The 12,512-nt window shown below is 36.3% G+C and overlaps 4 protein-coding genes across 4 annotated transcripts; 3 read left to right on the top strand and 1 right to left on the bottom strand.

Annotated features, from left to right (window-relative positions):
* Positions 1 to 400: 400 nt before the first annotated feature.
* PHYBLDRAFT_70471 (hypothetical protein) lies at positions 401 to 1,044 on the bottom strand (the record flags this gene model as incomplete). The annotated part of the gene is made up of 2 exons (XM_018442287.1): positions 401 to 662; positions 986 to 1,044. 2 exons carry the CDS (start codon positions 1,042 to 1,044, stop codon positions 401 to 403), a joined length of 321 nt encoding a protein of 106 aa, XP_018287911.1.
* Positions 1,045 to 1,968: 924 nt separating this feature from the next.
* Positions 1,969 to 4,748, top strand: PHYBLDRAFT_149054 (hypothetical protein; the record flags this gene model as incomplete). The annotated part of the gene is made up of 13 exons (XM_018432209.1): positions 1,969 to 2,140; positions 2,254 to 2,264; positions 2,338 to 2,394; positions 2,477 to 2,549; positions 2,632 to 2,718; positions 2,798 to 2,815; positions 2,889 to 3,003; positions 3,084 to 3,359; positions 3,437 to 3,527; positions 3,587 to 3,914; positions 3,989 to 4,081; positions 4,143 to 4,409; positions 4,495 to 4,748. The coding sequence occupies 13 exons, from the start codon at positions 1,969 to 1,971 to the stop codon at positions 4,746 to 4,748; spliced, it is 1,842 nt and encodes a 613-aa protein (XP_018287910.1).
* A 1,328-nt stretch (positions 4,749 to 6,076) lies between these two features.
* PHYBLDRAFT_178002 (hypothetical protein) lies at positions 6,077 to 7,868 on the top strand. The gene is made up of 2 exons (XM_018437937.1): positions 6,077 to 6,428; positions 6,517 to 7,868. The coding sequence occupies exons 1-2, from the start codon at positions 6,179 to 6,181 to the stop codon at positions 7,776 to 7,778; spliced, it is 1,512 nt and encodes a 503-aa protein (XP_018287909.1). The 5' UTR covers positions 6,077 to 6,178; the 3' UTR covers positions 7,779 to 7,868.
* Positions 7,869 to 10,652: 2,784 nt separating this feature from the next.
* On the top strand, positions 10,653 to 12,035 carry PHYBLDRAFT_149052 (hypothetical protein; the record flags this gene model as incomplete). The annotated part of the gene is made up of 3 exons (XM_018432208.1): positions 10,653 to 10,938; positions 10,994 to 11,448; positions 11,514 to 12,035. 3 exons carry the CDS (start codon positions 10,653 to 10,655, stop codon positions 12,033 to 12,035), a joined length of 1,263 nt encoding a protein of 420 aa, XP_018287908.1.
* Positions 12,036 to 12,512: the final 477 nt, after the last annotated feature.

Below are 12,512 nucleotides of genomic sequence, written 5' to 3'. Positions count from 1 at the left end.
TGAATTGCAGACTTCATAATGTCTCTGTGGTATTCTGAAATAAAAAAAAATGATGTTTTGTATTACTCGATTAAAAAGAGGGTAAAATTACAATTGAAAAATAAAATAAAATACCTAAAGATTTATGTTCATGTTTGTCTTTGTATATAAGACTATTGTGGTTCAACTTGATGTTGTGTTAGGAGAATAAGCTACATTTTACCTACAAAAGAAAGTGCTAAAAGCTGGTCTATCACAGTATAGATGTATATATTTGAATTATTTTCTAATATATGTATAATTGTTAAGACATATATAGGTATTTTATTTCTCAGCGCGTAACATTATCTGTCACCACAATAACGGGGTGTAACCATTTAAAAATATGTCTAAATTTGCTTATATTAACCCATAAAATAGCTTACCAGTAGATTATCGAAATTTTGATTGATTTTCGTAATTTAAACAAAATAGGGAAGTACAATTGATCGGTGAAGCTACCAATTATATTTATTCCTGACTGTATGGCCACATAGACAATAAATACATGTGGTAGATATACTTCTTTAATTACATCACCATAATGTGATATCAGCAAACTAGAGTAACGAAGATTAAGCATGAATCTTACAATTTTAATAAGAAGCATACGTTTATATATCGTATATCCTTCATCCTCACGACTTGACAGATAAAAAAAAGAATTATACTTATTCTCATTACAGAATTACCTTTTTCTCTAGGAGTCTTAGAAAATGTACATTGGTCCTCTTTATAAGCTTAGACTCTGTTATTCAGAGGTCTTTAATTATGAATTGCATCAATAGACTGAGCATTAATGCAGTATAGTAATATGGAGTATGGTAAAATGTCAAAAAAGGAAGACATGATTTTGTTATCGAACCCTAAATTGTTGTAGCACAAAAAGTGCCCTCAAGAGTTTGTTTTCCAAGATCTCTACAAGTGTATATAATCCAATAAAGTTTCACGTACCTACAAATATTACCTTAAAAGAGTACTATAACCAAGATACCCTTGAGTAATAAAATGCTCTCTGCGAATCATGTAATCTGTTTCAGAGCATTATCTTTTGTTTATACCGATCTACACCACTTTTATATTCTTGTGTATCTTTGTACTCTTTACAAACCTAGAGTTCCAATCAGATCTATTGATTTATACATCCTTTAAACCATTTTAAGCTATAATTTTAGATATATATAAATTTATTATATTTTTAATAAAGGAGCAATACATAATATTGATAGGATGAGGATAGTGACTAATGAATAGTAATGACGATAAAGCTACATAGTCATTATATTGGTTAATACAATATGTGAATTAATCAAAGTTGCTATGTAGCATATACATATTTGTATTATAGCTCTTGTTGTTCTCCTCGACAGTTGAGGGGAGCTTGCAGTGCTGCTATATATAATACCCCCAAATAATCCTGAAACACCCCGAGAAATATCCATGACATATTTCTGCAGTGCATTTTTTTAGTTAAAATTGTTGTATTTAGAATCTCAGTTACTGCGAAAATTTTGGGCTACATATTATCAAAAGTAAAGGTCAAGATGACTACCCCCCTCCAACATACTGCTTATTTAATGTGTAATGATAATAATAAGAAGATTCTTTAGCTATGTGTTGTTGGATGTCTGTTATTCTTTAACTAGACACTTGGTGAATATAATTGGATAAAGACATTTATAGGTAATCTGTAAATGGGTTTTTTGTGTTTCAAGATAGTAAAGAGAAAAAAAAAGAAATGATCCGCTATCCTTTTTTCTTTTCTTTTTTCTTGTAACCATTGTTGTGCTGCAAAGATTGACATCTCTCGAAATGGCAAGAATCGACAAAGTTGGGTAAATTCGTGGTCACACTATCTAACCAACAATGGCTTGGATTTACGCTTTATATAAAAGGTTTGGTATTTTTCTACAACTCTATCTTTATTCATTATCTGATTATTTTACAGCTATGTTGATTAATCGGTTCTTACTACTGTCGGCTTTGGCTGGCACTGTTCTTGGCCACACTGGTGGGCACTTGGTGAAGCGCGAACAGCCTGGTGTACCAAAGACTCCGATATTGGATCTTAACCCACTTCATTGGGGAGATGTCAATTTCATTCACACCACAGATACTCATGGTAAAGTATTGGGTCACAGAGAAGAATGAGAAGAAGAAAAGGAGAAGGAGAAACAGCTAAAAAAAACAAACAGACAAATGAGCAAAAACTAAATTATGTTTTTTACTTTATAGGCTGGCTCGAGGTTAGAATTTTTATTGCACTAGGCAAAAACTGCAGAATAAATAGTTTGCAAAAGTACTCACAATTATAAACAGGGTCATTTGTCAGAGGAGTCTTACAACGGTGACTTGGGTGATTTCTACTCATTTGCGGTAAGTAATAATGATATTATTACTTTCAAACGATCTAGTCTCTGACCGCTATATATGTATATATGTATTAAATAATTAATAGGTCAGAATGAAGGAAAAGGCACAAAAACTGAAGAAAGACCTATTTATCGTGGATACTGGAGATCTTCACGATGGTAATTTATCAAAATTACTCACCAATCGAGCTATACCATAAAACAAAACGAATTCTAATTAAAAAAAAAATCAATTAACTAGGAAATGGCTTGAGTGATGTGACCCCCCTTGACGGACTTGTCACCCAACCAATGTTGAAGAACATTCCTTACGACGTGCTCTCCGTTGGTAAGAACTATTGATATATATATATATATATTTAAAAAAAATATTTACACAATCTAAACTGGATCTTTGTAACAAATAGGTAACCATGAACTTTATGGTGAGCATAAACTGTGCTAGAGCCTTAAAAATCTATCAACTAATTCAAATTAATCTTTCCTTTCTTTCTTCAGTCAATGAAGTCACGTTGGATGTCCATAAGAATTTTGTGCCTCATTGGAAAGGTCGTTACTTGGCTGCTAACGTGTATATCAAGGATGCTAGCAACAACAAGACCGTTCAACTTGGGTAAGCATATTTTTGACTGCTAGTGGTATTTCTTGGCTAATTCCTTTTAATAACAATAACAACAATAATAAAAACTATAGAGACAAATACGCGTATTTCAAGGGTGCCCATGGTACACGTGTGCTATCATTTGGCTTCTTGTTCAATTTCAACGGAAACGGAAATGCATCTGTTGTCCGCAATGTGGCCGATGAAATCAGTGATCCTTGGTTTGAGAAGGCACTTTTGACGCACAAGGCCGATGTGATTGTTTTGATTGGTCACATTAGTCTTCACACCGGTGAATTCCAGACAGTCACTGCTGCAATCCGCAAGCATTATCCTTATATTCCTATCACAATTTTGGGTGGTCACACGTAAGACTTATATGTAAAATCCCTTTGGTTACAAAACATATACTAAAAAAAAAATACTCGACCGATCAATTGACTAGCCATATCCGCGATTTTGCTATTTATGATTCTTGGGCAGCTGGTATTGAGTCTGGCAGATATCTCGAAACAATTGGCTTCTTCTCTGTAGATGTGAGTACAGGATGCTTTATCCCAGTTGTATTCTAATATATATTTTTTAAAAATTCTAGGGAATTTCCGAATCAAAGAAGTTTATCGAAAAGCACGGATACCAGTCCTCTCAATTGCCCTCCAACCTTACCTTCCATCGCCGTTACCTTGACCAGAACCGTGAAACCTATATCTATCACTCCTTGGACAAGAAGTCTACCGATAAGAAGAGTAATAACAAGAAGCTCAAATTTGACACACCTCTCGGAATGTATATCTCCAAGAACATCACCAACTGGCGCGACCGTCTTACTCTGTCTACTACTCTTGGATGTGCTCCCCAAGATTATTATCTCTCAGCTGTCCCTATGACCAGCAACAGCAGTCTTCTTAGCCTTGTTGTAAACGGTAAATTTGACAGTCGACAAGATTTTTTCTTTTGATATCCAGGCCACTTATATAAATTTTGTTTTTTCTTATAGAGGTCTTGCCCCAAGCTGTTACCGATCCTTCCCGCCCTTACCCACCTTACATTATTATCAACAGTGGCTCTCAGCGTTATGATGTTTACAAGGGTAAGTTGATTCACAAATGTTGATAAGTTCGGGTTAATTGATCGCTCGCTTTAATTTGTAGGTGCTTTTACTCTGGACAACATGTACCAAGTATCTCCTTTTGTCGATCGCTTCATGTACATCCCTGCTGTTCCTTTAAGCATTGTCAAGCAAGTCCTTCCTATCATGAACCATGAAAAGGTTACTAAGCGTAGTGTCTGGCCTCATGGTCCTCAACCCGAATATATCGAAAGCCAAAACTACCTTGCAGAGCACTTTGGAGCCGATCTCACTCGCCGTGATGTTCTTACTCCAGGTTACACTACCAAAGATGATCTTGGCACTGATGGTAGGATTTCTTATAGCTAAGCTTTAATATTTTTTTAATGGGTTAAAAAAAAAAGAAAAGAAACTAATATTGCTTCTAATTCAAGGTGACGATACAAAGCACAGCCAGATCCCTTACTATGATAGTACTACATACGTGGCCTCCCCTTTGCCTACTGGCTCTGATGATACTCTTATTGATCTCGTCTTCCTTGATTTCTTTGTCCCCCAAATGAAGACCATTCTCAAGACTTTGACTGGAAAGGACTGGGCAGTTGAGCCTGTATATGGTGATTACGATGTCACTTCTAGCACAATGTGGAAGGTGTTTGCTGCCAAAGCTTGGCTTAAAGATTGCTAATTAGTCAATTAGTTAGTTATTTATTTATTTATTCTTATAAATTGTGGGTTGATCCTACAAAATACCTTAATACAGCTTTAAATTAATAAAGAAGAGCAGCAAGCTTGATTTATGTCGCTCTTTAAAAGAACAAAAGGATCGAGTATTCTAAAAATAGAGATCTTGTGCCTTTAAATTAAAATATCGCTCTCAAGTAAAAAAAAAAGGATACCTTCAAAACGTATATCAATTGAATGCAGCGTTTCTCTTGATCTGGTAGAATTTCAATCAGCAAAAGGAAAATAGCTTAAAACCTTTTGATTTGACATTTGCTTTATTAATTCAATAGGGAAAAAATGGTACATTTGTAGGCCCTTTTTTTTCTTCTTTTGTTGACAGGTCTGCATTTCATATAAGCACAGAATGTACAAAGGGCATTTGTTTGAAGAAAGAAATGCACTCCTACCGCCGTTATTAGTTTTATTACTTAAAGTTTGCAGACCTTTATTTTATATATATATATTTGGTGCTGTATATCACCTCCAGATTTGATTAAGGTAGGCCAAATAATCAAGAGTAATACGACAAAGATTTTTGAGACATTTATATGAGATCAATGCAGACACTAAAAGCCAATTCGATACCCAATTTTGAACGACTCGGTTTTCTTGGGTCTCCTGCTAATATTATGAATGTTATTCTTTAGAGTTTTTGGTATTTATTGATACCAAAAAAGAAAAGAAAAAATGTACTTAATTCCTATACTAAGAAGAGTCTACTAGATAGTTGAGCGCGAGTATTGTCCCATATCATTGCAGGTTTCTTAAAGGTAGCTTTGGACTAAATAGGCAAATACCTAGAAATGAGATCGCGTTTCTTTATATCTTGACACATAACGTTCTTTTGGCTTTGTTCTTTATTTTGTTTTGTTTTTTTTTTAACGCGCAGAGCTAAAGAAAGATATTTTAAAGGTATCTTACTAGAAAATGTCCCTGCACTTTTATCTACCATCATATTCTCCTGAGCTAAACCCAATTGGACAATTCTGGCCTTTTTTATTTTTTTATTTTATTTTACCTTTATAAAAAAAAAGGGTAATCTAAGATGTTACATTTTTCTAGAAGCAAAAAGAATACAAAGGTTCTGTAGGAACAAAAGAGAAAAAGAGTCAATAATTATTTTGATACAAAGAGGATATACCAAATATATTTTACACCACATTTCATTATAATCAATCGCGGGATATGTATGTCCCGAGACAAAAGCCTATAAATTCGGCATTTAAAAATAAAATAAAATATAATCCTTTGCTGACTGGACTGACTAAGCTGATCGTTCTAAACATCAATAGAAACGTTTCAGGCTTGAAGATATATATTAGAACGTACAAAATCTTTTATTTTATTTTTATTTTTTTCTTGTAAAGCCCTCGATTCGAAATCAAAATCGCAATGCCTAAATTACCAATTGAAAGTCAAGAGGGTACCAGCAAACAATCCTCAAAGAAACGAAGAATGCGACGTTTGAGATCACCTTATACACTCTTTCAAAGACGAGGCAAGGGAAAGTCAGGACAAAAGAATGCAGGGTTGCGGATTGGATTTGCTGTAGTTGGGTGCATAATTGGCTTGATTGCATACATAGTAACACCCTTACAGATTCAGACAGCATATGATAGATTAACAGGCCGAACAGTTCCAGGTGAGAAAGAGAGAAAGAAAAAGACCATGGCAACAACATCGACAACGATAACATTGATTCGGAATCACTTATTGCAGTTTTAATACAGATTGCTTCAAGTATGCTATAATGATTGATGCTGGCTCGGCGGGTTCACGCATTCATGTCTACCAATTCCACCAATGTATTCGGTCGGATCCAATTCGTCTCCACAACGAAACCTTGTTTGCACAGACAATCCCAGGACTGTCCGCTTATGCCGACGTTTCCCCCCAAAAGGCAGCCGAATCATTGGATATTCTTTTAGATCAGGCTGTGAGCGTAGTACCAAAAAGTCTGCAGGCCAAGACTCCATTGTCGGTAAAAGCGACGGCTGGTCTTCGGTTATTGGGTAATACGAAGAGTGAAGAGATTCTAGAGGCAGTGTGGCGAAGATTGGAAACAACATACCCTTTTAGGATTTTAGGTGGTAGTGAAGATGTGGCAATAATGGATGGTCGGGATGAGGGTGTGTATGCCTGGATTACGGTCAACTTTCTTCTGGGGAATCTTGATAATGGCAAAGAGCGTCGACCTACGGCTGCTGTATTTGATCTCGGTGGAGGATCGACCCAGATCGTATTCGAACCTGACTACCTTCCGAATGGTAGCTTACCGGTTCTGACAGCTGGGGATCACAAATATTCCCTGAATTATAATGGGCGAGACCACATGTTGTATCAACACTCTTATCTGGGATATGGGCTTATGGAGATGCGAAAACGGATCCATGACAGTGTTATGAATTCAAGCCCAAAGAAAGACAAAGAAGAAGAAGAAGAAGAAGAAGAAAAGTCTCACGACCATCCTTGCCTTCCAAGAGACTTGGAATGGTCTTTCAGAGACACTGTGCGTTTTATTGGTCAGGGATCCTATGATTCTTGCGAAAACACGGTCAAGAGTGTGATTAATAAAGAGGCTGAATGTCCTGAGATGCCGTGTTCATTTGATGGTGTCCATCAGCCTCCTCTGGGTGAGACATTTAAGCACGGTCCTATTTACATTTTCTCCTACTTCTTTGACCGCACACAGCCGCTTGGGTTTCCCTTGGAATTCCGGCTGCCTGAGCTGGGTAGACTTACCAAACAAGTGTGCTCAGGTGCATTTTTCGAAAATGTGACGGATGTGGAGCTGCGGGAAGAGATGCAAGGCAGACCTGAATGGTGTCTTGATCTCACATACATGTATAATTTGCTGGCACACGGCTACGAGATCCCTGATGATCGTGTAATCAACATTGCAAAGAAGATTGACGGCGTGGAAACAGGCTGGTGCCTTGGTGCTGCCATAGCCTTATTGGATGATGCATCGTTGCATGACGAAACACTTTAGATGCAACCCGCATTTTATTGTTGTTATTGTTGTTGTTGTTTTTTTTTGTTGGTGTTGTTATTTAATAAATCCATATTGTATTTTGATGCTAGTTCTTATGCTGGTTATAGAATATGACATACATACGATAGACATGCATTCCAGCAAGTTAAAAACAAAATTGCGGCTGAAAGATATTACCATTTAGAGCATCATGCCCACCCATTAAATGCATAATTTGATAGCTATTTAGATTCTTTAAAGATACCGTTAAGACCCAAAAAGAAAAAGAAAGAAAACAATGCACTTATTTATAATGATCTGAATATTTTGGTTTACCATTAAAGAAATGTACATTTGGTTACTATGGTTACTAGTATAGTGACATTATTGATCAATCACCATGGGAAACCGAAATACTATTATCTCTATAGACAAAAAAAATCTTGTTATTCTTGTTTATCTGGACAAAGCACGAGAATAAGGATAGCCACAGAATCTCTTTCTTTTCTTCTTATTTTTGGTGAGATCTGTGAGGATACAAATGGCCTATACTCTTTTGATAGTGTAGGACACTTATTTTATACTGTGCATTTCCTGTGAAATGTGTCTTTTTATTTATTTCTTTAATCGAGGAATCCAATAGATCCTTACTTTATCTCCATCTCCATAAATGTATCTTTCTCTTGTTGCAACAGCCCCAATCTAATTTTGTATGTATACATATTCTGCAGCATGCAAATCTACTAACCCTACAGAAGAAAGAGATACATTGTGAACAGTAAGGTCGTCTTGCGCCTTGTATACATACATTTTTCTTTGAATTTTAAATAGAAAATGTCTGATGTTCACTAATCTGCCTTTAATATCTATCTATTTATTTATTTATTTATTATTTTGGGTCTAAAATGATTATCTTCTTTGTTTCTGCGAATTTGTTACCATAACTTAAAGGGATTGTACAAGATACTGAAACGTTCATATAAAATATTTGTATCCTGTGATACCAACACAAGATAGCCAACACAAAAGAAATCGTACCTTTCGTTTCAAAATCATTTATATTCATCATTAGAATGGTCTTTCTTTATTTCTTTTGTTTTTTTTTTGTTTCTGCTTTTTGCTTTAAAACACATATATGACTTTTGTGTAAAGAAAACAAAGGGGAGGAAGGGGGAGGTAGTGGGGGGAAGAAGGAGAGAGGGAAAGAGGGGGGGATTAGTTATCTTATTTGTTTGTCTATTTGCTATGGTTACATGTATCTTTAGAGACTAATTGAGATAAATAAATCAATAGATCAAATCTCCAGCATATTCATTAGATATAACACAAAACACATTGCAGACTCTTTTGTTCATTAATCCAATAAGACATGTTGATGTATTGTTTGTGGTTTAGTACTTGTAGCGTGATTAGTGTGCCTTTACAGTGTAACAAGAACATTTGTTTCGTTTGGGTGAACGCTTGTACACCACCAGTTTGGAGTTTGGTGACTCACGATCCTACAAACAAAAAGGTAAGAGAATATAGCTCTATCCTTGAGATTAAAGAAATTGAACTGAACTGAAATTAAACTCATGGCTTGCTTGTATAGACAAGTAAAATCTACCATTTTTTTTTGGTACAGAAAAACATTGGTTGGTTGTTTAATGCACTCTGTTAGTGAACAATCCAGTAACATTTGACCTCTTTTGAATCTTTTCAAATCTACCATTAATATAATACTATTAATGATCCTAATGAATTATAAATCATAAAGCATGTCTTACTAGACTCCTTTGAGAAAGAAGAAGAAAAAGAAAAAAAAAAGGCAAGAATTTCTAGATAAAATAAAATTTTCTTTGGCTAATTAAACAAACAAGGTTTCGGTTATTCTTCATGCAAGAACCTACATTTCAAATAACCTGTCTTTGTAAGCTTATATATATACAAATAAGAAAAAGACCATTAAAAAAGGAAAATACAGTAATATAATTCGGCTTTGAGAAAAAAAGGGCGGCCTGTAGGACAGTTCTGCCCCTCTCTATATAACTCCCCTGATCAACATACTAAACAATCCGTAAACTTCAGTGCCATGTTGAACAAAAACTAAAATATATATATTATTATTTATTTATTTACTATTAAACACACAAACACAAACACAACTGTATACGTACACGACCATTAGCTTCCTTTAGATTCTCTCTATCTTTTTTTTAAAAAAAAAAGAATGACATACAAGATACACTTCCATAGTGACTATAGCTGTCCAGAGTCCAATTGAAATGCTTATTTTTTTTTATTTAAAAAAAAAACAGCAAAATTTCAATGACAATTCTAATTGAACCTAAAGAAGTATTCGTTGATTTTAAACAACTAAAAATAAAGAAATATCAGTGGATTATTATTAAACATGATATGGAAAGCATGGTTATGTCCTTGCTGATCTTTTCTTGCTTTTTTTTTATTTATTTTTTTTCGGGTGGATCAATAGTAAGGTGTAAGTGTTGCATATAGAACGTGGCGTATTGGTTTGTTCAAGAGAATTTGTATTAGTATGGGGGGCATGAGGGTTACTTGATGCAGTCTGCACAAAACAGAAGAGCGTACATGCCCTCCTTTTGTACACTGGCGTCTACATAGGGCTAGGATTACTTCCAGGGCGATGACGCTCCGTCAATATGCTGTCGGAACCATAGGAAAAATAATAATAAAAAAAAGAAGGGGGGGTGAAGGAAATAAGGCTGCTGACCGTTTGCTACTTTGTTTAGCATGAGAGTCTTGTCTTATTCCGAGTATATTTTGGGCCTCCGCATTTTGGTTTCTATCTCTCACAACTTTTTTCTTTTGTTTTTTCTTTTCCTTTTCCTTTCTTTACTTCTTTTATTCCTTTTCAAATAAGCTATTCACTCGATGACCTATTACGAAGAGGATCAGGACGATGTACCTCAGCGTCGCGTTCCTAGTAAAGCCTCTCGTCAGCGATCATTCCTTCGTACACCCATGCCAAATCAAGCAAAATCACAACCAGCAGCTCCTACGGCACAAGCTTCGGAAGAGTTCTCGACAGCAATCTCATGGCCCATTCTGTTGGCTGTGATTCCTACCCTAGGAGCCTTTATTGCCGGCAGTGCGGAAGTGTGGAGCGACTTTATCATGATCCTGCTCATTCTGTACTATGTCTACAAGTGGATCACAGGTACTTGTTGCTTGCACCGACCGATGAAAAGCAGTCGGGACTGACGCAGATGTAGTGCCTTGGTCTTATTACGAAAGCGCTCGATCACGACGGATGATCCACCAAAATGCCACTTCGTACGCGGATCCCTTGGATGACCGGAAGAGGGGAACCGAATTCGAGCGTCGCCGCCAACTAGCCTACGAGTTACGTCGACATGAACTAATGGGTCTTGTGTGGGTAATTGCCTCGCCTGCCCTGGCAGGTTACACACTTCAGTACAGCCGTTACTTTCTGAGCAATTACGACAAGTACGTTAGCTCCTTCAACGTCACTGTATTTGTATTTGCTGCTTCTCTCAAGCCTCTCGCACATGTGATGCTGTTGCTGCGAGAGCGAACACTCTACCTGCAAAGCGAGATGCAAATTCAAGAGACCGAAACACAGCGGCTGCAGCGCAAACTAGAAATGATGGAAGAAGAGCTTATTGGTTTGCGCAAAGCATTTGCCACCAAAAAAGATCTTGGCCAGGTACATTCTTTTTTTTTCTCTTTTTGTTATCTAATATATATTTGTCTGTTCTCTTTTGTATAAAGGCAACCGAAGGATTAGTACCTACACTTGAGCAGCTAACTAAAGCTATGCGTCGCTGCGAGAAGAAAGAGACTGCATTAAGATCATGGTCTGAAGAGCAATTTACAGTTGTAGACAAAAAAGTGAGAGAATTTGACCAGTTTATCTGCTATCGAATCGAACAAGACCAACGAAAATCAACCCAACGTGCGGTTGCCACCCTTTTATTCCTGCCACTCAACATCACCTTTTGGGTTGCCAAACGCATGACTCGCCTGTTGCCGATCCCCCGCGCGTTACTTGGCTCCTCCTCTACACCAACACGGGGTGCAAAGCCAAGTGCGCTTGCACCCCACCGCCCACACCGCTATCGCAGTCGCAACAGCCATGCCACACCATCACGACACCTTACTCACCCAGATCTAACGGCTTCTTCGCCTGATCAGTTTGGAATGTTCTATGGAGACACCCTACCCGAACCTGAACAGACGGAGCAAGTTTATTCCGGAGAAGAGTCTCTTAATTCATTTGACCAGCACAACTAACTCTAGTTTAACACCTTACCTTACCTTACCTTAACATACACATCATCTATCATATTTATCTTCTTTAACTCTTGTCGCTTATTCATCACTAAATCTACACACTCACTCACTCACAATCACCTACTCACCTACTCACTCACTCACGCAAAAACTTCTCATCAAAATCAAAATCCAAAAAAAAAGAAAGAATCTGAAACATTACACCAAAAAAAATAAAAAGAAAAAGGGAAAGCTTTTTATTTTATTTTATCTTATCTTATTTTATTTATATACAATTCACAGTGAATTTAATAAATTCAAGCAAAACTGAAAATGTCAAGAATTTAATGTGTATTTGATGTAATATTTTTTTTTTAATTGTTATCGTTATTGTTATTTTGAAACCAGGAAATTGCATTAAATATACACATCAAATCTACAGCGTTTGGTCCATCTGAACTAATGGGTGAGTAACGTGTCACTATGAGGTATATTAAT

This window comes from Phycomyces blakesleeanus (assembly GCF_001638985.1).
Source record: "Phycomyces blakesleeanus NRRL 1555(-) unplaced genomic scaffold PHYBLscaffold_20, whole genome shotgun sequence".
NCBI lineage: Eukaryota > Fungi > Mucoromycota > Mucoromycetes > Mucorales > Phycomycetaceae > Phycomyces > Phycomyces blakesleeanus.
Note: the sequence above shows the minus strand (reverse complement) of the source record. Positions and strands in the feature narration are given on the sequence as shown.